The 25,523-nt window shown below is 50.3% G+C and overlaps 2 protein-coding genes across 4 annotated transcripts in view; both read left to right on the top strand.

Moving 5' to 3' along the window:
* The first annotated feature begins 4,441 nt into the window (after positions 1-4,441).
* Positions 4,442-18,841, top strand: LOC102935175 (E3 ubiquitin-protein ligase TRIM39). 2 transcript variants are annotated; one of them, XM_043541823.1, is made up of 8 exons: positions 4,442-5,637; positions 8,008-8,094; positions 9,553-9,783; positions 10,919-10,941; positions 12,056-12,171; positions 13,198-13,230; positions 15,809-15,927; positions 16,295-18,841. In XM_043541823.1, exons 1-8 carry the CDS (start codon positions 5,218-5,220, stop codon positions 16,406-16,408), a joined length of 1,143 nt encoding a protein of 380 aa, XP_043397758.1. In that variant the 5' UTR covers positions 4,442-5,217; the 3' UTR covers positions 16,409-18,841. The 2 variants fall into 2 exon arrangements, with proteins under 2 accessions (XP_043397758.1, XP_037747336.1); XM_037891408.2 differs by having other exon boundaries at positions 4,490-5,637; positions 15,809-18,841.
* Positions 18,842-24,325: 5,484 nt separating this feature from the next.
* The window catches only part of CDC25A (cell division cycle 25A), a 28,329-nt gene continuing 27,131 nt past the window's right edge, over positions 24,326-25,523 (top strand). For both annotated transcript variants that reach the window (XM_043541819.1, XM_037891398.2), the window contains exon 1: positions 24,326-24,714. In XM_043541819.1, coding sequence (XP_043397754.1) covers positions 24,542-24,714 — 173 coding nt within the window. In that variant the 5' untranslated portion in view covers positions 24,326-24,541. The remainder of the gene's footprint in view (positions 24,715-25,523) is intronic.

Raw genomic sequence — 25,523 nt, 5'->3', positions numbered from 1 at the left:
GTCCTGTGTGTCTCTCGTTTATAACAGGAACAGCGCCCTCCCGGATTGCAGCCTTGAGACATACATTTTAGCTGCACAGCCTCTAATAAAGAATAGTTCATATAGGCCCAACTGAAGGGCCATTCCACAAGTGAGAATATTTGTATCTATGTTTGCAGTGGGATTCTAGCCATGTCGGTCCCAGGATAGGAGAGGGACAAGGTGGGTGAGGTGAGATTTCTCCCACCAGTAGAAGTTGGTCCAATAAAAGGTACTACCTCACCCACCTTTATATCTCTCCAATATTTGCAGCTCTCTTTTAGCCGTGTCTCTGTGTAACGCAAGTTGATCATCAGCTGGGTGTTTATCAAGTTCAGTTAATTCCACCTTTGGTTAGTTCCCTTTATTACTGCAGAAGACAATCGACTGTGTGTATTTGTTTAATTTGATTTTACAATTATTTATATACAAATGATATGATTCAGGCTGCCCAGGAGAAATTTATGGTTTGAACTATTCCTGGTACTTCAGGAGACAAGGAAATTGTAGGCATAGACTAATAGATATTTCATATATACATGGGTTATATGTACACTGCAGCTCGGCGTAGACAGACCCGCACTAGCTCGGTTTGAGCTAGTGGGCTAAGATTAGTCAGGGTAGCACAGGATAAATCCATGCAGAGCCCCTGGGTATGTACTCAAGTGGATAGTCCAAGCTGCCACCTGAGCTATCCCTGGCTGCGAAAGCTTCCCCTTGCTGGGAAGCATGTCCCAGCTGCAGTATACACGCACCCATAGATTTTAACATCAGAAAAACTCATTATGAGCATTAAGCCCGATCTCCTGCATAGTACAGGCCACGGAATTTCAATCGTTTAGTTTAGTTCATTTTTCCATGTTGTCTCAAGTGTTCTGCATCAAAATAAGAAACAAAGAAATTAAAATACAAAGCAACACGTGAAGGGGGGCTCAGTAGATCCAGAATGAGCTAAAGAGTCTCTCACCCCCTGGTCAGCAGTTCAGATCCAGCTTAGGCCAGTATGGAAGGGCATTACTACTATGTGATGGTTGCCACAGGTGCTGGAACTAGGGGTGGGTGTTGCAGCACCCCCTGGTTTGAAGGGGTTTACAGTTTGATTCAATGGCTCTCCGCACCCCCACTATAAAAATTGTTCCCTTGCCCCGCTAGTTGCTATGTGAATCAGTGTTGCTAACTTGTGTGATTCTGCTATAAATCTTGCAATATTTGGTGGTTTTTCTAGAGCTCCAGCTGCTGGAATCAAGAGAATAGGTGCAAATTGCAGTGTTCGTTTCTTTTTTTTAAATGTAAGTTTCTCACCCTCGTGGTTGCAGGGAAAAGCTTGAAAACATGAAGTAGGTGTAACTTAAAGGCTCACAAAACAGAAGACAAATAAAAAGGACTTAATTTTTAGACTCTGCCACAGACTTCCTATGTGACCTTAGGAAAGTTACTTAGCCTCTCTGTGCCTCAGTTTCCCATCTGTAAAATCCGGATAATAGCACTGCCCTACCTCACCGATGTGGCACGAAGATAAAGACATAAAAGATTGTGAAGCGCTTTGAGCTCTCCTGATGAAAAGTGCCATAGAAGAGACTGATTTAAAATATAATAATATAATAACTATCATGATTTTTTGGCACCTGACTCATGATTTCTGAATGCTTGGGATTGCCCACACTCTTTGATGGTCCCAGCCTAGATCCATTAGGTATGTAGCCACACTGACTAAGTAGATTAAACTAGGAGTGTGATCACCTCTTTCAGGACCTGCCATGGTGGGTCTCAGTGTTATGCGTCATTGTGGGATCTTGCGGTGATCAAAGGATCATAGAATCTCAGGGTTGGAAGGGACCTCAGGAGGTCATCTAGTGATGGGACACAGCAAGAAGAAGAGAATGGGGACAAGAGGCAACATGCCTGAGGAAGGAGTTCCTGTCCAAAGGAGGCCTGAGCTGAAGGCGGGCCATGTGGGGGTCCCCGGGGCACATCTGCAGTGCTCCGTGCCCCCACTCCTAGAAAGGCTGTCACTCAGACAGGGCCCCAGCGAGTATTTCGCACTGATGCACAAACCCAATTGAAGTGGAGGGAATAAAGGGACTTCTTCCACCCAGAAATGTTTCCTGCCTTTTATGCAAGCTTCTGAATGTGGCTGTCCTTCCTTGGGGGCCTGGAGGATGGATGGAGGCGGTAGGAGGAGTGGCTCCTTTTCCCCTCTTCTCCAGAGAAGTGGGAGCTGGCAGGTTGGCTTGGGTGGCAGGGGACAGATCTTCCGCTGGAGGAGTCAGACACAGGTGGACTCTTTTTCCCTCTGACAGGTGCTGCTGCTGCTCCATCTGTTGGCAGGAAGGCCGAGTGCCCCAGAAACACCCCAGCTCCTCCTGCTGCAGGTTCCCAGTGATGGGAAGAGCTGAGTTCCCCTAACCCAGCTCCAAGGAGATTTCCTTCCACGCTTAGCGGGGGAGCTGCTGTCCCCCTGTTACTTGAACCCCTGTTTATCCACTGGGCTGAGCTGGGAGCTGGGCCTAGACCTGTCATCAAAACCAGCACAAGCAGCAGGAGTGGCCACCCTGACAGGGTCTGCAAGCTGGCAAGGCCCTCCCACCTGCGGAGGAGTTCCTCCAGCCAGGGCTAAGGCGGGGGAGACTTGTACCATCACTGCTGGTGCCAGGGCTCAACAGGATGTGCTAATATCAGAGATCTCCTCCACCAGCTCTTTCAGGGTTCTTGGGTCCAGGCCTGCTGATTTAAAAATGCTTATCCCTAGGAGATGTTGTTTAACATCCTCTTTGGTTACTAACAGACTGGAAGGTACTTCATCATCTTCATGTGATCGAGTACATCACCCTGCTCCTTTCCAAATATGGAACACAAATATTGATCCTTTTCTGCATCACTGTTAACAGTGTTACCATCTCCATCATGACAGGTTTCAGAGTAGCAGCCGTGTTAGTCTGTATTCACAAAAAGAACAGGGGGACTAGTGGCACCATAGAGACTAACAAATTTATTTGAGCATAAGCTTTCGTGAGCGACCGCTCACTTCATTGGACGCATTCAATGGAAAATACAGTGAGGAGATTTATATACACAGAGAGCATGAAACAATGGGTGTTACCATACACACTGTAACGAGAGTGATCAGGTAAGGTGAGCTATTACCAGCAGGAGAGAAAAAAAACCTTTTGTAGTGATAATCAAGGTGGGCCATTTCCAGCAGTTGACAAGAACGTCTGAGGAACGGTCAGGGTGGGGAATAAACATGGGGAAATAGTTTTACTTTGTGTAATGGCCCATGCACTCCCAGTCTTTATTCAAGCCTAAGTTAATTCTATCCAGTTTGCAAATTAATTCCAATTCAGACTCATTGGAGTCTGTTTTTGAAGTTTTTTTGTTGAAGAATTGGAACATTTAGGTCTGTAATCGAGTGACCAAAGAGATGGTCATGTACATTGGTCAAACTAGACAGTCTCTATGTAAAAGAATAAATGGACACAAATCAGATGTCAAGAATTATAACATTCAAAAACCAGTCAGAGAACACTTCAATCTCTTTGGTCACTCGATTTCTGACCTCAAAGTTGCAATTCTTCAACAAAAAAACTTCAAAAACAGACTCCAGCGAGAGACTGCTGAATTGGAATTAATTTGCAAACTGGGTACAATTAACTTAGGCTTGAATAAAGACTGGGAGTGGATGAGTCATTACACAAAGTAAAACTATTTCCCCATGTTTATTCCCCCACCCCCACTGTTCCTCAGACGTTCTTGTCAACTGCCGGAAATGGCCCACCTTGATTATCACTACAAAAGGTTCCCCCCCCCCCACTGGTAATAGCTCACCTTAAGTGATCACTCTCATTACAGTGTGTATGGTAACACCCATTGTTTCGTGTTCTCTATGTATATAAATCTCCCCACTGTATTTTCCATTGAATGCATCCGATGAAGTGAGCTGTAGCTCATGAAAGCTTGTGCTCAAATAAATTTGTTAGTCTCTAAGGTGCCACAAGTCCTCCATCTCCATCATGTAATGCACCTATACCAGTGCTAGGATTTCTTTCATTCCTAACGCATTTAGAAAACCTCCCGCTTATTACCCTTAGCTCTGCCAGCCGTGGATTTTTCCCTGATGTCTTCAGCTTCCTTTATCAATTTTCTACACATCCTGAATTCTAATGTATATTGATTGCTATCTATTTCCCCTTTTCCCATTTGTCATATATTGGTTTTTATTTCTAATTGCTGCCTTCACTTCACCACTGAACCAGATGCAGGTTGCTACCTCAGCACCGAGAAGAGATCTTGTTTAAGACTGCTTTGCTCTTATACAGCACCTGGCTTCTCAGGATCTCCAGCTGCTTTGCCAACACCGACGTGTTACACCCCTCAAACCTCTGTGAGGTTAGTCAGTATTTTCCCTGTTGTTATTTTACAAAAAGGGGGAAACTGAGGCAAAAAGCAGTGAGGTGACTTTCCCAAGACATAGAGTGAGGTCCAAGGCTAGTGTAAAGCATAGGAGAAACATTTTCAAAAACTCCTAAGTGACTTAAGGGAATAAATCCCATTGTATTTCTGAAAATGGGACCTCGGGTACATCTAAAAGAACCCATGGGAGCAAATCTTAGAGCCCATGTCAACTGGCTCAGGCTAATGGGGCTCACGTTATGGGGCTCAAAATAACAGTGTAGATGTTCCCGCTCAGGCCGAACCCCGGGCTTTGAGGAGGACAGTTTCAGAGCCCGTGCTCCAGGTTCTGGGATTCGCTGCCATGGGAGGGGTTTTTGCAGTGGAGATGTACCCTTAGGCACCTAAGTCACTTAGGCACTTTGGAAAATGTTACCATAGAGCTGCTGATTTTGAGTCCTTAATCCCAAGAGAATCCTTCATCTAAACTGACATATATATAAATGATATATATTAACTAAATATTTCCCCTCTCAGACTGTTTAAATATGAATATAGAGCACTATGATAAATGAAACAATGAAGTCACACGACTGTGACTCTTCTGGGTAATGCTGATTGCTAACTTGGCTCCTGACCTACTGAGATCTGAGTATCACTGCTCTAGGGTGTGACTTAGGAGCTTGCAGGCAAAGGACTTTCTGGGCACAAAGCCAGGGGAGGAGGGCGTCCACACCCACTGCTGGCAAACCCATTGCTGAGCAGACGAAAGTGAAACTCACTTTGCTTCTGTTTCCTGGAGAAAGAATCATGGCTCAGGCTGCTCTGACTCTGACTGAAAATCTCCAAAATGAAGCCACTTGTCCCATCTGCCTGGACTCTTTCAAAGATCCAGTGATCACCGAGTGCAGCCACAATTTCTGTGGGGCGTGTATCGGTGAGTACTGCAAGGAATCATCCGGGAACCTCTCCTGTCCTCAGTGCAGAAAGACAATCCAGCCAAGAAACTTCAGGCCTAACAGGCAGCTGGCAAACATGGTAGAAATCACTGTGCGGCTTGGTGTTGAAGCAGCAAAGAAAGCGCAAGAGATTGTGTGCGAGGAGCACAAGGAAGCTTTGAAACTCTTCTGCGAACAGGACCAGAGACCGATCTGCCTGGTGTGCAGGGAGTCCCGGGGGCACAGGGATCACACCCTGGCTCCCATAGAGGAGGTGGCGCAGGCCTACAAGGTAGGAAATCCGGCACTAAGTAATGTCTTTGAAGAGACGCTGTCCAGGGGCTCAGTCCAAGTCAATGGAAGTTTTCCCATTGAATTGTAGGGGGGGCAGAAGCTGGTTCTAGTAAACAAACCAGGTCAGGGGAAGGTCAGACCCCCCGGCTCCCTGCCCCGGAACGCACTGCCCATTCTGCCCTATACCCCCCCGGCTTCCCCCTCCCCACCAGGGACACACTGCCCAGCGTGCCCTATTCCCCCCGCCAGCTCCTCCCTCCCCCCCAGGGACACACTGCCCAGCGTGCCCTATTCCCCACCTGGCTCCCTCGTCCCCCCAGGGACACACTGCCCATCGTGCCCTATACCACCAAGCTCTCCCCTCCCCCACAGGGACACACTGCCCATCGTGCCCCATACCCCCCCAGCTCTCCCCTCCCCCACAGGGACATACTGCCAATCGTGCCCTATACCCCCCGGCTACCCCTGCAAGGAACTCACTGCCCATCATGCCCTATACCCCCCCAGCACTCCCTGAGGGACACACTGCCCATTGTGCCCTATACCCCCCCAGCTCCTCCCCACCCAGAACTCACTGCCCATCGTGCCCTATACCCCCAGTTCCCCCCTCCCCCCAAGGGACACACTGCCCAGCGTGCCCTATCCCCCCCCAGCTCCCCCCCCCCCCCAGGGACTCACTGCCCATCACGCCCTATACCCCTAGCTCTCCCCTCCCCCACAGGGACATACTGCCCATCGTGCCCTATACCCCCTGGCTACCCCCGCAAGGAACTCACTGCCCATCATGCCCTATACCCCCCCAGCACTCCCTGAGGGACACACTGCCCATCGTGCGCTGTACCTCCCCAGCTCCCCCCTCCCCCCCAGGGACACACTGCCCATCGTGCCCTATTCCCCCCGCCAGCTCCTCCCTCCCCCCCAGGGACACACTGCCCAGCGTGCCCTATACCCCCAGCTCCCCCCTCCCCCCCAGGGACACACTGCCCATCGTGCCCTATACCCCCAGCTCCCCCCTCCCCCCCAGGGACACACTGCCCGTCGTGCACTGTACCTCCCCAGCTCCCCCCTCCCCCCCAGGGACACACTGCCCATCGTGCGCTGTACCTCCCCAGCTCCCCCCTCCCCCCCAGGGACACACTGCCCATCATGCCCTATACCCCCCAGCTCCCCCCTCCCCCCCAGGGACACACTGCCCATCGTGCCCTATACTCCCCGGCTCCCTGCTCCCCCCCGAGAGCCTGTCCTGCTGAGAAGCCAGAGGAGGGATGAGAACAGAAATGGACGATGTATGATGAGCAGACCAATTTGGGTCTGGCTCACAGGTCCGGCTGCTGGTCTTGTTCTAATCCCTTCTCGCTCAGGTGCTGGCTTGAGTCTTCTACTCACTGTGGCTCTTCTTGGACTGGTTTGTAAACTGTAAGTGCTGGTTGTTCTGGTGGAGTGCTTTAGGGTGAAAAGTGCTATCGACACATCTGTGTGTAAGCTAGGGAAATTCATAAACAAAACCTTTGTTAGGGTTTGTAATGGTGACAGTATATTTCAGTGGAATTTACCTGCCACTCAGAAAATGCATATAAGAGCTAGGTATTATTATTCATTTGTTGTGATTTTATTTATTATAGTCTCAATAGGGTTCTTCTACCTCAAAAACTCAGAAGTAACTAGTTAAAGCATGAAGACGCTTAATTCATGCCACATATTCATCCTTCACTTGCAGTCACCCCATGCAAGTTAAACTGTAGCTAGTCTTCAAACATTCACAACAAAAAGGATAACAATAGATAACATTGTAAGTGTTTATTATCTGGAGAATTCAAACTTTGGTAACTGCCCATTATATTTAAAAAAAACAAACCCAACAACTCCGACTAACTCTTGCAAACTTCCACCAGACTAAAAGTATGACTGAGAGTATGATGAATTTTTACATGCCAATAACTTCATTGATCCATTTTATTAATGTGAAAACAAGTGTTTATATCTTTTCAAACCCTTTCCAGCTAACTCAGCCCCCAATACCAGAAGGCACTTCTCAGTAAGATCAACAAAACATCTTTGGGGGCCCGATATCAAAACATTTTAGAATTATTGGCCAAAAAGTTAGGATTTTTTTCAACAAGTAAACTAAAGTTTTAGTCATGATAACTTTAAAATGCTTTGCCTGAGCTTTTTGGCTTCTTTAGGGGGACGTTAGAGGAGGGCTTGAAAACTGGACTTACACCGGGGAGCTGGCCTTAACTATCAAGCTGCTACTGTCACTCCATAAGAGAGCTTTGCAGATGTGTAGAGCTGACATAACCAAACATAATACTGCTGTATATTGTGTAAAATAAAACACGGAAATCACCAAATCCATATTTCTTTCCAGGAAAAGCTTCAGAGCAATTTGTGTTTCTTACAACAAGAGAGAGAAGAATTTGAGCCGTATGGAGAAGAGAAAAGCGATGAACTGCTGGTATCTACCTACCTATCTCTCTACTTGTTTACATGGGCCTCATCACAGCAGTACTAGGGCACATACTGGCTGCTCGCATGACAAGTGGGCTCACACCATGACATTGACAACACCGCCACTACCCTGCAGTTTCACACAGCGCACTAGGGAACTTTCGGGCAGGGTCACAGGGCCGGTTAATGCACAGTAGGCTGGTAGATTTACACCTGAGCTTGCCGTGCACTGACCCGCCATATAGACACGGCCTTAGTAACGTGGCAGTAATACGGGCATGCTTTGCACTTGGCTGTTCCATGAGCAGACAGTGCGGACTACACCCCCTCGTGAGTAACATGTTACTCTGTCTGGGGTCCATAGAGCTGGCAGAGCTATTCATTGCAAACAGTATTGGTTACAGATGTATTCTCGTTCTGGTTAGCAGATCACTTCCCAACTGATCTTGATCTTCTACTAATGTATCTGTTATTCCCTCCCTCCTCTCCCACTGTCTCCATATCCCTTTTAACCCCCACTTTCTACTGCTACTACTAGTTCTCCCTTACCCTCTCTGCCCTCCTTCAACCCTGCCCCCCGCAAATCCACATCTCATCTCTGCTGCTTCTGCCTCGCCTCTGGTGACATCTACCCTAACCCTCATCCTCCCTCCATCCCCACGCTCCCTGCCTCCCACCGCCATCCCCGTCACCACCTCTGTCCCTCTGGATCATCTTTTTCAATCTCAGCCCCCGTTCACAACCTCCAACTTTTCGTTCTCTTGCTCTCCCTGGCAGGCTCACTCCATCTCCAAAAGGGTCAGTTTGCCAAGACCTCTTCATCTCCTGGCACCCACATAAATGTCCCTTCTGACACTGTTTCAATAGACACTTTCCCCGATGGTGGCCTCCTCTACCCTCAACCACTGCCTCCGCACCCCCGATGCCTCCCTGGCCACCTTTTTTGACTTTGAGTCCTGGCTCTTCCTCTCTTCATAATCCCCACCCTCACCCTTGGGGACTTCAGCTTCCATACTGATGTCCAGCCCAACCTCTTAGCCTCCCCCTCCTCTTCTCCTTTGACCTTCATCCCTATTTTGAATCTCCTTCTTGACAAAATGGCCACTCACTTGACCTTGTCTTCTCTAAACACTGCTTCCTCCCTAACCTCTCAGCTCCATTTCTTCTGTCCTGCCACCACCTCATCTCCTTCAACAACACGCACCAGATCGTCTTGTCATCTCCAGTGGCTTCTCTACAACTCCTCCTGCTGTCTTCTCCACTGGCTCAGTTATGATTTACTCCACTTCTTGATCTCCTACCCCCTAGACTCTTTTGTCCTTCTTTCTCACTGTAAGGTTTATTCTTCCAACCCCCAACTCTGTCTCATCTGCCACATCCACACACACAAGGATCTATGGAGAGTGAAAAGACTCCGGCTGTAATACTGACGTGCCCCTCCCCTCGTTATATCTGTTCCCTGCAGAGACAGACAGAATCGGAGAGACGGAAGATTTTGTTGGAATTTGAGCAATTGCATGACTTTCTGAGTGAACAACAGTGCCTTCTTCTGGCGCAGCTGGAAGTGCTAGACAAGGAGATTTTAAAGAGGCGGAATGAATATGTAACCAAAGTTTCAGAGAAAACGTTACTACTCAACGAACTGATCAGCGAGTTAGAAAGGAAATGTTCCCAGCCAGTGACAGAATTCCTGAAGGTGAGGCTGCATTGTGCAGACCCTGTGACCCTGTGCAAAAAGAGGAAAGATTCCTGAGCTAGTGAAGCCCAGCTATGGGATACTGGAGTCCAGGACTCAGAGCTCACGGTATAACTGAAATACTGACTGTAAGATTGAAACACTGAACTATATGGTGTCAGTGCGTCTCTGGATTATATGTAAACAGAGGCAGTGTTTCTTCCTCTGAATGATCTTGAATAGAAATGGAGAAAAATTACCCATGAGGAGAAACTCCAAACAGTCTCTGGGGCTTCAGAAAGTACCTGGTCTCCAAAAGGTTAATGCTTATCTATTTAATTCCCACCTGGGATGTCATCTGGGAACTGGCTCATTTCCTGGGTTCAGAGAAAGCCAGTGGGTTGCTATGTAGGCAGGCATGAAGGGAAGATTTCTGGCTGCTGGGAGATGGGTCAGGTCAGGACTTGTAGGAGGAACCAATCCCACCCTTTAAGCAAGTCCTGTGGCCTTCACTTCCAACCAGACCAGGGACACAGAGCACGTCAGGATCTGAGGCTGACTGTGGAGAAGAATTGGGAAGGAGCCCAGAGGGGCTGCATGCAGGGAGGTGTCAGGACTGGAAGAGAGGGTGAGCGCAAGGCTTCTGTGCCTTTTGGTGTATGAGGAGGGGGAAGAGGTGGGTTGTCCTACAGTACTTGCCGCAAGAGGCTAGAACGGCTGGAGGTGTCTTATCTTCATGAGGTGGGAAGAGGCAGAGAAAGAGGGGCTAAGGAGATGAGAAGATGAGGGAGCCATCCTTGGGAATCAAATAAAGCCTCCTTTTACTTCTGACTCTGGTGCCAATCCTGCAGTGAAACTCATGCAGGCAGACCCATTCGCCTTCATGGAGCCACACAGATGGGCAGGCACCTGCCCACGTGGAGTCAATTGTAGGATGGGGGCCTAAGTTACCAGAAATCTAATGTTCTCCAGTGTGGAGACCTGCAGATGGGACTCAAACTGCAAACACAAAGTGATTCAGGCCTCCCAGCAGAAACCTGCCGGGCTGGATTCACCAGCAAGGCCCCACTGACTTGCCCTGGTGTAGCGGAGAGCCGCATTCGACCCTCCTTTCTTGTGGCACATGAACTGATCATCTGTTTTCTTTCCCTTCTAGGACGTTGGCAGCACCTTGAGCAGGTACTTACTGGGCTCATTCCCGCTCTCCGTCCCCCCATGGTGTGCTCAGAAAAGTCTTGGAAACAGTCCTGAACACCCAGCTTCCCAGCATGCAGCAACTGTGGGAATGTTTTGTATTTAATATATCTGTCATTTGTACAAAGGGGCTGAGTTTTGGTTGCCACGGGATTGGTACTTTGATAAAAACTCAACTTTCTTTGTTGTTTTACATTTTTAAAATAATACTAAATGACTCCGATGGCGCCTTGGCATTTGGTGAGAGCGAGGGGTCAGGCAAGTCCCCTACAGCCAGTTGAAGTCAGTGAGTTGTGACTGCTCAGCAGCACTGAAAAATCATGTTTTCAGCCTCTATGTACCTCTCTTTCTCCTCATGTAAAATGAGGTGTTAACTCCCCAGTGGACAGGGGACTAAACCAGGTATTGGGAGAGCTGGGTTCTAGTCCTAGCTCTGTCACTGACCTGCTGGGTGACTTTGGGCAGTCACTTCCCCTCCCTGTCCCTTTGTCTAGTTAGACTATAAACCCTTCAGGAAAGGGATTCTCTCTTGTTGTGAGTTTGTGCTGCTTCCAACCCAACAGGGCCCTGATTTTATCTGGACACTTCTGTAATCTGCATAACAATAATAGTTCATAGCGGGGTTGTAAGGTTCACATTTGTACTTGCTAACCAGTATAACTGCTGCCCTTCCTATTTCGATAATTGCCATGCGGATTAGATGCACTTGTCCCTGTTAGGGTGTTGATGGGCTCAGCAGCTCATAGGCTGAGGTCTTTATTCTTTCTGCGCGGGTGGAGAGTTTGGGATTCGACAGCTGGGTGAATGCTCTCAGGGTGCATCTACACTACTCGCACTGCTGCAGCACCGCTGGAGCATAGACACTGACTAAAACAACGGAAGAAGGTTTCCATCACTGTAGTAAATTCAGCCCCTCATGAGGTGGTAGCGAGGTTGACGGAAGAATTCTTCCATCGATCTAGCTGCATCCACAGTGGGAGTTAGGTCAACCTAACTGCATTGTACAGGGCATAAAATTTTTCACAGCCCTGAGTGATGAAGGTAGGTCAACCTAAGTTTTAGGTGTAGACCAGACCTCAGGATATGTGTGTTTTCCTAGGTGCGAGTGTGTGAAAGTCCCAACTCCAGCGCCCGTTTCTCCTGTGCTGAAGAAGAGAGTCAGCGACTTCTCTGAAAATAATAGCCTTGTAATGGGGGTGCTGGCTATGTTCAAAGGTAAAACAAAGTGACCTTGTGGGTGATGTCTCCAGTCCTGTCTCCCCAGGGGCCCATTGTGTCTCTCTTCCACCCCATTCTCTGGTTCATGATGCCCCATGTGCTGTTGCTCCTTTGCCTCTGTCCTCCTCCCCCATCTCACTCTTTCTCGTCTGTTTTTTGTCATTATGGGTCCCCACCACGTCTCTCACTGGACCTTAGCTTTCTTCCTCACCACTCCTGAACCATCTTCAGCTACAAAATCTCTACCAGCTGATTCCTCATGCAGAAGTGTGTCTGCCCTTGGTTCTACTCTGTCATGTCTTGTTGGCACCTATGAGTCTCCATCCGCTCCTGAGTCCTATGAAGCCTCAATGCAGCCAGTGCAAAGGGTTCTGGGAACTGAATGTGTTTGCTGTACATGAAGGGGCAGAGAGGGTGATCCATAGTTTTGGGAGGTGATATAACAGAGCACTCAGTGGGAGCTGGGAGGAGGGGAGCAATGGGGTGTACTTGGGGTGGGGGGCGGGTTGTTCCAAATTTTGGCTTCTGTCCCCTCTAACTAGAGATAATCATGCTACCACCACAGTGCTACAAAGACAGGCAGGAAAAGACACACACGCATAGCCTACTAGGGATTGTCGCACCAGCCAGAGTGACCATGGGTGATGGCATCACACCAGGCGCCATGTAGGGAAGTTCCAAAATCTGACTCAGTCCTGCAAATCCATGAATCTCTGGGTGGCCCCACAGGCGGCCCCAGCTAGGGTCATGGCATGTGCCTCTTTGCATATCTATGGAAAGTTAGAGAACCCGGTGTGCTGGGGTGATTTTGTCCCTCCTGGTGACATGGCTGAAGGGTGTGCAATGCCGGTTTTGGATATGATGAACGACTGATGGGAGGCCAGATCGGTGTGAGATTGTGACATTTTGCACAGATTCCAACCACTTTATACTCAGGATTTGGCACTGACAGCACATCTGGAATAGTGCCATGAGAACTGGTGTGCATGACATCTCATCCCTGTCTCCTTTTTCTTCATCTAGAGAATCTGCGAGCTCAGCTGGATAAAGAAAAAGGTACGTTTCTGTGACTGCTGGGAACAAATAAGAGGCAAAGATTTTCTAAAATGAGGAGCTAGAACGGTACTTACTTCTCCATTGCAGAGATGGGCGTAGGCCACAATGTCTGGATGTGGATTTAGAACTCAGCGAACTGGCGAGAGCTCAGATCTGGGTTATGATTAGGCCTGTTATAGAAATACATGCCCAGCATTGTCCTGTGACAATGGTAAAGAATCCTAGAAAGTTGCTATCTTCTAACACTGAACAGGGAACGTTACTCAGAACAGTATTAACTCTAAAGCTATTCTGTCTCTCTCTGCTTCTCCCTTCTGGCTCAGATTCAGCAAGGTATTAAACACATGTAACTTTAAGAGGACTACGTACATGGTTGAAATTACGCACTTGCTTAAACACTTTGTTGAAGTAGGCTCTTAAAGAAACAGCGCACATATCCTCACAGGCACTTTTGGATTGGGATCCAGATTCATAATGTCAATAAAGTTCGAGGATGCTCTGATCCACAACTTTGGTTCAGACCATCTCTGCTCCCTCTGGATTTTCTGGGAGAAGAGGCAACTGAAACCAAAGAGAGGTTTTCGCCATTAGAAGAGATTGTCTCCACCAGCTGTATGAACCCCTGGAGACAGGCAGGTGCCATCCTGTGACGCAGTTAGTTGTTGCTGGAATGGTGGTTTAAAGGAGGGGCTGAGGAACTGTCAGTGTAATGAAAAGTACAAAATAGGAATGAGGTGAAAGGGCTGGGGCTAGACAAACATAAGATGGCTTTACTGAGTGGCCAGGTGACGGCAGGCCAATGAGAAGGTGATCGCTACTTTATAGAAACTACCTTGGGGTTAGCAGCAGCTGAGTTTTAAGACTGACTGTAAGCCCTGGCTCCTCCATACCTGTGGGCTTTAGCCTGAGGTCCAAGCTGAGTTGCCGTGTCTTCACCGCTATTGTAACCCATGAGCTCACGCAGGTTGGCTAACCCAAGTTAAGAACAGACCCTTTTTTGTAACCCTAAGAACTGTTACCGTCGCTAACTCCCTAGTATTTAGGCCCTGTCCACAGTAAAACTGAAACCGTTGTAGCAGCAACAGTGTCTTTTAAACATGATGTTCTACCCCCTTCTCCTAAACCAGAGTAGATAAGACCTGTGCTAAAGATCTATGTACCCTTTAGAGTCTACATAGGGGCCTATACTAGCACAGTTACAAGTAGAAATAGGCCTGATCTGGATATGCAACAGCCTTACATTCAAAAATATTTGGAACCAGAGGCTTGGTTAAGGCCATAACAGCAAGAGGAGACAGACCCAGAATTTAGATCTAGGTTGGGATTTTGAACATCTCCCTCCATTACCACCCCCAAAAAGCCAGGGATACAGGCACATCCCTGCTTGTAAAAATCCCTGTCCACACTGGTCAAGGAAATGGTGCTTCCACTGAGCTGTCGCTAGCACAGCTTCCACCGTTGTGGCATAAAAGCACGCGTCTCTCCAGAAAAGCATAGCACAGAAAGTCACCGGGGAACTCGCTGCACCTGTGTCTCTTCCACTGCTATGCCAGGGTTGAAACAGAAACTGAGACAAGTCCCGTGTGCATACGGGCTATGGGGTGACAAGTAGAATCCAAAGTGGACTGGAAATGGTCCAACATACAATCCGCTGAGGCTAAAGCCAATTGCATTCATGGGGTTAAATCCTAGCTCTGCTGAAGTCAATGGCAAAACTCCCATTAGTTTCAGTGGGTCCAGGATTGCATCCATGTGCAATTTTATTTAAGGGCGGCGGATATAAGAGGCCAGGGGAGGCTAAGCCTCCCCAAACGGGATTCGGCGCCCCTCCCTCTGGAGGTGCACCGGCCTGCCGTCTTTGAAGCACCGCCTCTGCCAAAAGGGCACCTGGGCCATTGCCCCGCTCATGCTCCGCCCCGGGGCTCCACTCCTGCTTGTCCTCTTCCCCTGTTACCCCACCCACGCTGCTCCTCTTCCCGCCCCGGCCCCACCTCTTCCCCCCCGAGGTCCCGCCCTCGCTCCACCTCTTCCCGCGAGGTCCCCACCGCTCCCACCCCTGAGGCCCCCCTGCCACTCCTTAGCGGGCAGGGGAGGCCTCAGGGGAGGGGGTGAAGAGGTGCGAGCAGTGGGTGGAGGAGGCTTCGGGGGAGGGGGCGAAGAGGCACGAGCAGGCAGGGATCTCAGGGGAGGGGGCTGAGTGGGAGCAGGGCCTGGGGCAAAGCAGGGGGGTGGAGTGTTAGTGGGGCCTCAGGGGGAGGAGGTTGAGCAGGGGCGGGCCTTGGGGGGAGCAGGGGGTGGGACCATGGTCCAGGTGTCGGTGGCCCCTCCCACTTCCGGCGCTCACACCTAGTCTCCCCAAATGCATGAGTCACACGTCACCCATGTTTTTATTCCTGATTTAGCTCCAGTGGAAGGAGTTTTTCCTGTTCTTGGCTCAGACCAGGAACATTCCTCCTGCCTTCCCCACTCCATTTAATTCTGGAGGAAGGAGATTCACCGATTTGCTCCAGAGCTGACCTGGAAAGGGGTTCTGCCTCTCTCTGATTGTCTGCCTCTCTCTATCTGCATCATTCTCTAGTCAACGTGACTCTGGATCCGGAAACAGCAAATCCCCACCTCGTCCTGTCAGAGGATGGGAAAAGCGTGAGACTTGGAGCGGGGCGGCTGGATGTGCCTGACAATCCCAAGAGATTCATGGTGAGCCCCTGTGTCCTGGGCTCTGAGGGATTCACAACAGGGAGACACTATTGGGAGCTGGAGGTAGGAGATGGGGATGGCTGGGCTGTAGGGGCTGCCAGAGAGTCTGTGGAGAGAAACGGGCCGTCAAGGCTTCAGACGGAAGGGATCTGGGCTGTACGGCTGGGCTGGGATTGTCAATATGCAGCTCTCACTTTCCCCCCGACCCCTCTCTCACTTGACAAGAAGCCCAGGAAGATCCGAGTTCACTTGGACTATGAAGAGGGGCAAGTGACCTTTTACAATGCAGAGAACATGGCCCAAATCTTCAATTTCTCTGCCTCTTTCAACGAGAAAATCTTCCCTTACTTTTGGCTCTGGTCCCCAGAATCATGTATCCAGATGTGTCCCTGATGGGTATCAAGCTTCTTACAGTGGCTCTCACAGGAGAACTCCTGCACAGTTGCCTGCAGCTGGAAAAAGAGAGGATTCTTTAAAATAGCCCTAACTAAGCGAACGCTCAGACGTGACCTGCTTGTATTTCTCATTGCAGTAAGTTCATCTGTACTCGTTACCCACAGCCTCGGGCTGCGTCATCTCCTGTGTGAATTGCCATAAACCTGTTGGGTCTACTGGATGTTCTCTACTGCCCCTTTAAGTGTCCATGCCAGGTTGTCACCACAAGCGTGGTCGCTTCACTCTGCTGGCACGCTTATGTCAGGCAGGGGTGTGATGAGGTGTAATTTGTGACCGACACAGCTGTGCCGGCAAAAGCCCCGAGTGTAAATGCAGCTATACTTTCAATTCTGCACTTTTACCACTAGAGGTAAGGCTAAGGTTTTGTCACGGTTATTTTTAGTAAAAGACAGGGACAGGTCTCGGGCAATAAACAGTTACGGAAGCCTGTGACCTGTCCCTGACTTTCATTAAAAATAACTGTGACACAGTGGGACTGAGCCCGAGCCCTGCTGTGGGAGGGGAGGGAGGTCCAGCACCCACTGCCACTGCGGCTGACAGCTCCGGGGTCCCCCCAGTAGCTGAAAGCTGCAATGGCCCCCTGCCCCCTGTGATGGCTGGGAGCTCCAGGGGCCCCCCTTGGCAGCTGAGGGCTCCAGCTGGGGGTGTGGGCTCTGGGGATGAGGAATTTAGGGTGTAGGAGGGTGCTCTGGGCTGGGACCGAGGGGTTTGGAGGGTGGGAGGGGGATCAGGGCTGGGGCAGGGGGTTGTGGTGCGGGGTGCAGGTTCTGGCTGGGGGTGCAGGCTCTGGGGTAGGGCTGGGGATGAGAGGTTTGGGGTGCAGGAGGGTGCTCTGGGCTGGGATCGAGGGGTTTGGAGGTCTGGAGGGGGATCAGGGCTGGGACAGGGAGTTGGGGCATGGGGAGAGGCTCAGGGGTGCAGGCTCTGGGAGGCGCTTACCTCAAGCAGCTCCTGGAAGCAGCAGCATGTCCCTTCTCCGGCTCCTAGGTGGCGGCGCGGCCAGGCGGCTCTGCTGCATGCTGCCCCATCTGCAGGCACTGCCCCTGCAACTCCCATTGGAGTGCTGGAGGGGGACCATCCCGTAGCTTCCGGGAGCCATGTGGCGCAGCCTCTGACCCTTCTCCCCAGCTGGAGGGGGGCCATGCCGCTGCTGCCGGGAGCCACATGGAACGGCCCCCGACCCTGCTCCCCAGCTGGAGTACCAGAGCGGGGCAAGCCCCAGACCCCACTCCCCAGATGGAGCTCGAGGGCCAGCTTAAAACAGCTGCGGGCCATAGTTTGCCCACCCCTGCTCTACATCCATCAGGAGGAGAAGGAAGAAGAGTCACATGAAACTAAAGTGGTTTAGTAAATTAATTATGGGGGGAAATTTTTGGCTACTGTAAAGATGACACCAGTATTGTATGTAAAGCTAATTCTGTTGGGAGCCAGGGTATCTCAGGGAACTAATAATGGACATGGAACTCTTCAGCCTCCATGTCACTGTCTTGAATCACTACTGCATCAATAATGTCCAGAAGTTGTTACCTGTTGATGGCTGTTTGGTGGCCTATGAATTGATGGGCCAAATATCCGTGGACCAGTTTCCATCAGAGTTGGCTCTAAAGGCGAAGGACTACAGGAAGGAGAGTCTAGTGGTTGAGATGCAAACTGAAGACCTGAGTTCAATACTCTGCTCTGCTACAGATTTCCTGTGTGATTTTGGGCAAGTCACTCAGTGCCCCGTCTGTAAAACAGGCCTAATGGTACTTCCCTGCTTCCCCAGGGGAGTTTAAGAGGATAAATATAGACTCATAGACTTTAAGGTCAGAAGGGACCATTATGATCGTCTAGTCTGACGTCCTGCACAACGCAGGCCACGGAATCTCACCCACGCACTCCTGTAACAAACCCCTGACCTATGTCTGAGCTGTTGAAGTCCTCAAATCGTGGTTTAAAGACTTCAAGGTGCAGAGAATCCTCCAGCAAGTGACCTGTGCCCCACGCTGCAGAGGAAGGTGAAAACCCCCCCAGGGCCTCTGCCCATCTACCCTGGGGGAAAATTCCCTCCCGACCCCAAATATGGCGATCAGCTAAACCCTGAGCATGTGGGCAAGACTCACCAGCCAGACAAAGATATGTTCAAGATTATGAAGTGCTAAAATAACAGTGATGGGAGGCCAGATCAATACCTGCAATGGATAGAAAGACTCCATGGGGCACAGAGATTTAATTACCCTTTCAGTCCAAGGTGTGGTCCCCTCAGGAGCAGGACTGAAGCATGTCAGCAGGGCAGGGATGGTTGGCAATGCTTCTGCCTGTGCTATACACACAGACTGTCAGTCTCTAGGGTCGCTAATGGGGTTCCTTTCACAGGCCCCCAATGCATTCCCCATAGTATTTTGGACCTCCCTCTCTCCTTCTCTGCTTATGCTTTTCAACTGGTTTGTAGCTACAGTAAAAGAAAAAAAAAACGAAACTGCATCTGGAGCTCGTCTGTCAGCCCTTTGGGATTGAAAATGCTTTGAACAAATCAAGCTACTTTCATTCAGTTCCCCATCATCTTGGTCATCAGTGACATGGGCCTGTTGCCATCTGCAAAGGGGTAAGGCGATTTACCAAAAGGTCTATACTAGAAACTTACACTGGTAGAACTACATCACTCCAGGGTGTGAAAAATCCACTCCCCTGAGCAACATAGTTATACCCCCCTAACCCCAGTGTAGACAGCGCTAAGTCCACCAGAGGATTCTCCTATCAACACAGCTACCGCCTCTCAGGGAAGTGGGTTAACTACCCTGACTGGAGAAGCTTTTCTGTATTTCATTTTACAGACAGGCCAAACCCGCCAAAAAAACCACAGAAATGGGGTTTGATTTGGGGTTAATTGGCTTGTGAGTTGCTTGTTGACTAGTTTTTGGCTTGTTGCTTCTTTTTTTTTATCAGCTCCCAGCAAGCAGGGGCAAGGGTGGGAGAGAGTCAGGGGTGCACAGCGGGCCCACCACAGTCCCAGACTGCATGGTGGGGGGATCTAGTCACATAGCATGTTGGGGTTCTTAGGGATTGGCTTGTTTTGGCCTTGTTTTGAAGTGGGATTAGCTTGATTTTTGGCTTATTGTGAAAGTCGGGGTGCTTATTTACCGTGTGAAAGTTGGCAACTGTGTTTACTTTTTTCAGATTTCAGAGTAACAGCCGTGTTAGTCTGTATTCGCAAAAAGAAAAGGAGTACTTGTTGCACCTTAGAGACTAACCAATTTATTTGAGCATAAGCTTTCGTGAGCTACAGCTCATTTCATCGGATGCATACTTTGTGTTTACTTTGCATATTTTGTTTGAAAGTGCCATCTATTGGCTTATGTGGGTAATTGTAGCTCTAGGATAACAAGGAAGTCATTGGGGGTGCTCAGCATCTTGTAGGCTCAGGCTTTATGCTCTAGTCTAGAACAGTGGCTCTCAACCTTTCCAGACTATCGTACCCCTGTCAGGAGTCAGATTTGTCCTGCCTACCCTCAAGTTTCACCTCACTAAAAAACTACTTGCTTACAAAATAAGACATAAAAATACAAAAGTGTCACAGGACATTATTTCTGAAAAATTGCTGATGTTCTCATTTTTACCATATAATTATAAAATAAATCAATTGGAATATAAATATTGTACTTACATTTCAGTGTATAGAATATAGAGCAGTAGAAACAAGCCATTGTCTGTATGACATTTTAGTTTGTACTGACTTTGCTAGTGCTTTTTAGGTAGCCCGTTGTAAAACTAGGCAAATATCTATGACTTGATGTACTCCCGGAAGACCTCTGCGTACCCCCAGGGGTATATGTACCCCTGGTTGAGAACCACTGCTCTAGAAATTCTGAGAACAGTGAGAATTTATCATGGGAAATTTTTAAAAATTACACCACTTACTGTACTGTACACCACTTACTGAACAGAGTGATTGTGGTCACCATAGTAAGACTGGAATGAGAGCATGACAGGAATCAGACAGCCACACTGATGATCATTGATAGGGAGATTTTGGGCATTTGTTTTCCCCCTGCTGAGGTACATAGATGTCCAAGAAAGGCATGGGCTTCCCCAGCCCAGTTAGGACCTGGGCCATGATGGACTATGCAGTGTAAGGCACCTGGCTCTTCATGACCCCAGTCGTTTAGCCCATTAGGTGAAAAATAAGTCCTGTTTGTCCAGGTATTGAAAGACGGTGGTTCGGGTCTTGGATTTCTCAGTCATGGATGCAAAAGAGAACCAACTGGACAGACACACACAGGGACAGACACCCACACACTAAAGCCACAATTCCAGAAACTCAGTTTCACATAACACAAGAACTAGGGGTTACCTGATTAAATTAATCAAGCACCAGGTTTAAAACTAACAAAAGGAAGTACTTCTTTACATAACGCACAGTCAGCCTATAGAACTTGTTGCCAGGGGATGTTGTGAAGGCCAAAAGTATAACCGAGTTAAAAGGCATAGATAAGTTCATGGAGGATAGGTCCATCAATGGCTAGTAGCCAAGATGGTCAGGGATGCAACCCCATTCTCTGGGTGTCCCTAAACCTCCAGCTGCCAGAATCTGGGACTGGACAACAGGGGATGGATCACTCAAAATTGCCCTGTTCTATTCATTCCCTCTGAAGCATCTGGCCACTGTCAGAGACAGGATACTGAGCTACATGGACCATTGGTCTGACCCAGTATGGCTGTTCTTATGTTCTTATACATATAGTCAGGAAAGAAAGAAAATGAATGTTCTGGTCACTGAAGTTATGAATGGAAACAGAGTGACTGTCTATTAACTCATTTGAGCAGGTGGCCAAATAGGAGAGATGTCTTAAAAACAAATTTATCCAAGAGTTTAGAACATAGCAGCAACCTAAGGGTTAAAAAATCCTCTCAAACACCAAAGGAGTTCTATCCAAGGGTATGTTATCCAATTTACAAGGAGACATGGTTGCAATCTGATGCCCTTTGTCCCAAGGATGTATGGGACATCCCCTATGCAGTGTTTATAGCCCAGGAATGACGGGACATGCACAGAGATGCTTGTGTCCAGTATCTGCTTTATTGTCCACAGCTCCTGGGAGCAGGCTGGGTGTGGTTGGGAGGAAGCCTATCTTGAGCTAGGGATTGGGCTATAGAAACAATATTTTCTACCCTGTCATCATTAATACAGCATCCTACGTGAGCTCCTTGACATTGTAAAAGGTGTACATAAACTTTCGTGGAGGGACCCCTGAGCACTGAAGCTGGTCGCAGGGTCTGCAGGTGCTTAGGGCTGACCCCATCAACAGATCTGGTCGCCACCCTCAACCCCCTCCCCAAGGGTGTTTTCCTGGGCCTGCACATGTCAGGGCCAGCTCTTTGGTGAGCCTTCAGGTGCACAGCCAGGTTGGACTGGCAGTTGAAGCGCCTCCAGCACTGGGTGCACTGGAAGGGCCTCTCTCTCATGTGATCCCTCTGGTGCATGGTGAGGATGGACAGGATGGTGAAGTTCCTCTTCCATTGATGCACTTGTAGACCTGCTCCCTGCTGTGCATTCCCTGGTGCATGGTCAGGTTGGAGAGCTTGCCATCATGCCGCTGGCTCATGGCACGCTCTCACCTTTGTGCGTATGTGTACACTGGTGCACAGAGAGATAGGACTGCCAGCTGGGCACACTGTCAGAGCCTCTCCACCATGTGGATCCACATGCGCAGGTTGAGTTTTGGGTACTTTGGTTGTCCTTCATGCCCTCGTTGCACTGATATGGCCTCTGGCCACTGTTCATTCGTTGATGAGTCCTGAGGTCAGACAATATGTTGACACTGCTCTTGCACACCTTGCACAGAGCAGCCTCTCACTCATGTGAACGCACATGTGCATAGTGAGATTCTACTGCTATCAGAAGCTCTCCTTACACTCTGTGTACCTGTAACTCATCTCTGGCTGGGCAGGGTTGGGAAGCACAAGTCCTGGCAGTTTTCCCTGCAGTCAGAACAGTAGGGGAGATTCCAGACATATTGCTCCCATTTGGGTTCGGCCTGTCCACATGTTCCCTACACACACTAGATCTCTGGCTGTCATTCCAGGAATCACCATATAAAATGGGGTGGGGGGGGGAAGAGGCATAAGAGGCATACAGCTTATCTTTTGTAAGTGCACTAGAATCCAGGGGGTGAGGGTACATAGATTGCTGATAGCCACCTTTGGCTCCCTCTCCCCTCCTATTCCCTGCAATCTGCACTGGGTTTGGTGCAGCTCAGAATCCAGACCAAAATTTTCCACTCCTTATGTGCAATGACTTTTTTTTTTTTTAGGAGCTGATCATTTCCCTTTAGCAAATGTTTCCCAAAGGTGCCACGCTGCACTCGTTTATTGTTCTGGCAAAGGTCTGACTTTGATCAGAAATTACATAGAAAACTTAACAGCTGTGGATGTGGGCTCCCAGTTCCAAATGCCTAAGCGCACACTCTTATTAGTGACCGGTGTTTGCATTGTACATCACCACACTGAAGTGTGATGCTGTGGCAGAAGTATCACAAGCCCCCAATGAGCTTCTCAGATTCATGGGTGTCAGCTTCAGCCCTCCCTTACAGTATTGCCAACCCCAAATGTTTAAAAATCGGGAGTTGGGCGTCCAAAACCCAGGAGATTAAAAATAAAAAATAAAACGTGGGCTCTTTTTATTCCCGTGTTTTAGCCTTTAGTTAGGTAGTTGAGTCACGTTTTGAGGCTTTTCTCTGTAATCAGGAGGGCTAACAATATACTTTCTTTTTTTTAATGAAAGCAGAGATAAAAGCTAGGTATGATTACATTAGTATCACTTTATCACATGCCTCCAGGAGCAGGGGCTTCACAGAAAAACACCAGATGTTGTGAGACTTGTGCATAGGTACTGGAACTAGGGGCGCTGCTGCACTTCCTGTCTTAAGTAGTAACAACAACAACCCAAATACACGGTTTCCGCCTTCAGCACCCCCACTATAAAAATAATGCCAACGCCACTGAACTTGTGCTAAGATCACGAGATTTGGGAATGCTGCTCTCAAAAGCGGTCAGAAAAGTTGCCTGTAAAAACATCATCAGGGCGCTGGGGGGTTTCCATGTTTGTTCCTCGTTGATTTTGGCGTCACAGGGTCTCAGATTACAGGGCGAAAGATCTGCTTTGCCCGTTGCCGGGCCTGTGACCTCCACCTGGGATCTGAGGGTCAAGCTGGTTCTTTCCCACCTTGGGCAGCATCGCCAGACAGCAAGGTTCTGGGGGCCAGGTTATGGCCTCACTGATGCCTGTGCAGCCCCATGGCCTTCTGGTGCTTATACCCCGTGACCCCTCTTGCAGCCCCCATTCCCCTCCCAATGATGCCCTCAGTTATGGCTTCTACTGAGGTTCTGCTGTGAGGCTACTGGAAACTACAAGACCCAACATGCAACGCTCCTGCTTGAGCCGAGCTGGAGCGTTGCATGCTGGGACTTGTAGTGCCACTGGAGCGTCTAAGGCCAGGCGCGCAGCGTTCGGCTGCTAACCCCTTGATCGCGCCCCTTACACGCGAGTATCAACGAAAAACCCGCCGGCGTCCAACGGGCCTATCTGCAATTCTAGTGGTCGGATCTCCTGTCAAACAATCCAGGGGGCGGGGGGAAAGAAGATTCGGCTGGTTTCAATTGGTCGGCCCCCTCGCCGGCTCTTCTATTCTATTGGTCGGAACTGCTGAGTGGGCGGAGAAAAGACGAAGCTTGTTTTGATTGCTGGCCAAAAAAGCGTCTGGGCATTCTATTGGCCTTTCACTTAGAGAATTGGGCAGGGCAAAGTGATGAGACTTGGTGATTGGCCGGCTGAAGGGAAGGGTCGCATTCTACTGGTCAGTGTCTCTGTCGTTCAATGTGTGGGTGGGGAGAAAGGAAAAGAGTCTGGTTGTGATTGGTCGTATAAAGCTAGAGCTCTCTTTCGCTCACCGGATTTGCTGTCGCTCAGAGAAGTGGGCGGGCCGAGGCGCGGGGAGGCCGCTTCTGATTGGTGGGCCCAAGTTTGGCGCCAGCTTCGGGTGTATGCAGAGGGCGAGAGAGCGCGCGCGCGCGCGGGTTGCGCAGCGTTTGTTCCGTACGGGTGACGGGGAGGGTCAGAGCGTGGGGGGGTCGCGCTGACAGCAGGAGCCGCTCGGGTCCGCTCCCACCCCACGCCGGCCTCATGGATCCCGGGCCCCCCAGCCCCGCCCCGCCGAGCTCCCGCCGCCGCCGCCTCCTCCTGCCGCAGCTCCCGGCCGCCGGGCCCGGCGTGGTGAAGTCCCTGTTCCCCGCCGAGCTCTCCCCGGTCTCCGGCCTCAGCCTCACCATGAAGCAGCTGCAGGGACTTGGCTACAGGTGAGACCGGCCGTGCCAGCCCCCTGGTGCCCCCGCCCCATGGCCCCCTGGTGCCCCTGCCCTCGTGCCCCATCCCCTGCCACCCTCCGAGCCCCTGGTGCCTCTCACACGGCCCCGCCCCTGCAGCCCCCAGAGCCCCCCTGGTGGTGCCTTCCTCTTGCCCCCATGCCGCCCCCCTAAGAGGCCGCCCCTGCAGCCCCCATAGTTCCCCGGTGCCTTTCCCCCCATGAACCCATAACCTCACCCCTGCAGCCCCCATAGCCCCTCTGGTGCCGGTCCTCCTCCTCCTCCTCCCCCCACACGGCTCCCAGGACCCCACCCCAGAGCTGCCTCGTGCCTGCCCCCCCCAGGATTCCCACCCCTTCAGCCCCATAACCTCACCCCTGCAGCCCCCATAGCCCCTCTGGTGCCTGTCCTCCTCCTCCTCCCCCCACATGGCTCCCAGGACCCCACCCCAGAGCTGCCTCGTGCCTGCCCCCCCCAGGATTCCCACCCCTTCAGCCCCCATAGCCCCTCTGGTGCCTGTCCTCCTCCTCCTTCCCCCACATGGCTCCCAGGACCCCACCCCTTCAGCCCCATAACCTCACCCCTTCAGCCCCCATAGCCCCTCTGGTGCCTGTCCTCCTCCTCCTCCCCCCACATGGCTCCCAGGACCCCACCCCAGAGCTGCCTCGTGCCTGCCCCCCCCAGGATTCCCACCCCTGTGGCCCCCATAGCCCCTGTGGTGCCTGTTCTCCTCCCCCCACATGGCTCGCAGGACCCCACCCCTTCAGCCCCATAACCTCACCCCTTCAGCCCCCATAGCCCCT

Source organism: Chelonia mydas, chromosome 2, assembly GCF_015237465.2.
Source record: "Chelonia mydas isolate rCheMyd1 chromosome 2, rCheMyd1.pri.v2, whole genome shotgun sequence".
Classification (NCBI taxonomy): domain Eukaryota; kingdom Metazoa; phylum Chordata; order Testudines; family Cheloniidae; genus Chelonia; species Chelonia mydas.
This window is presented reverse-complemented; position numbering and strand designations above follow the sequence as displayed.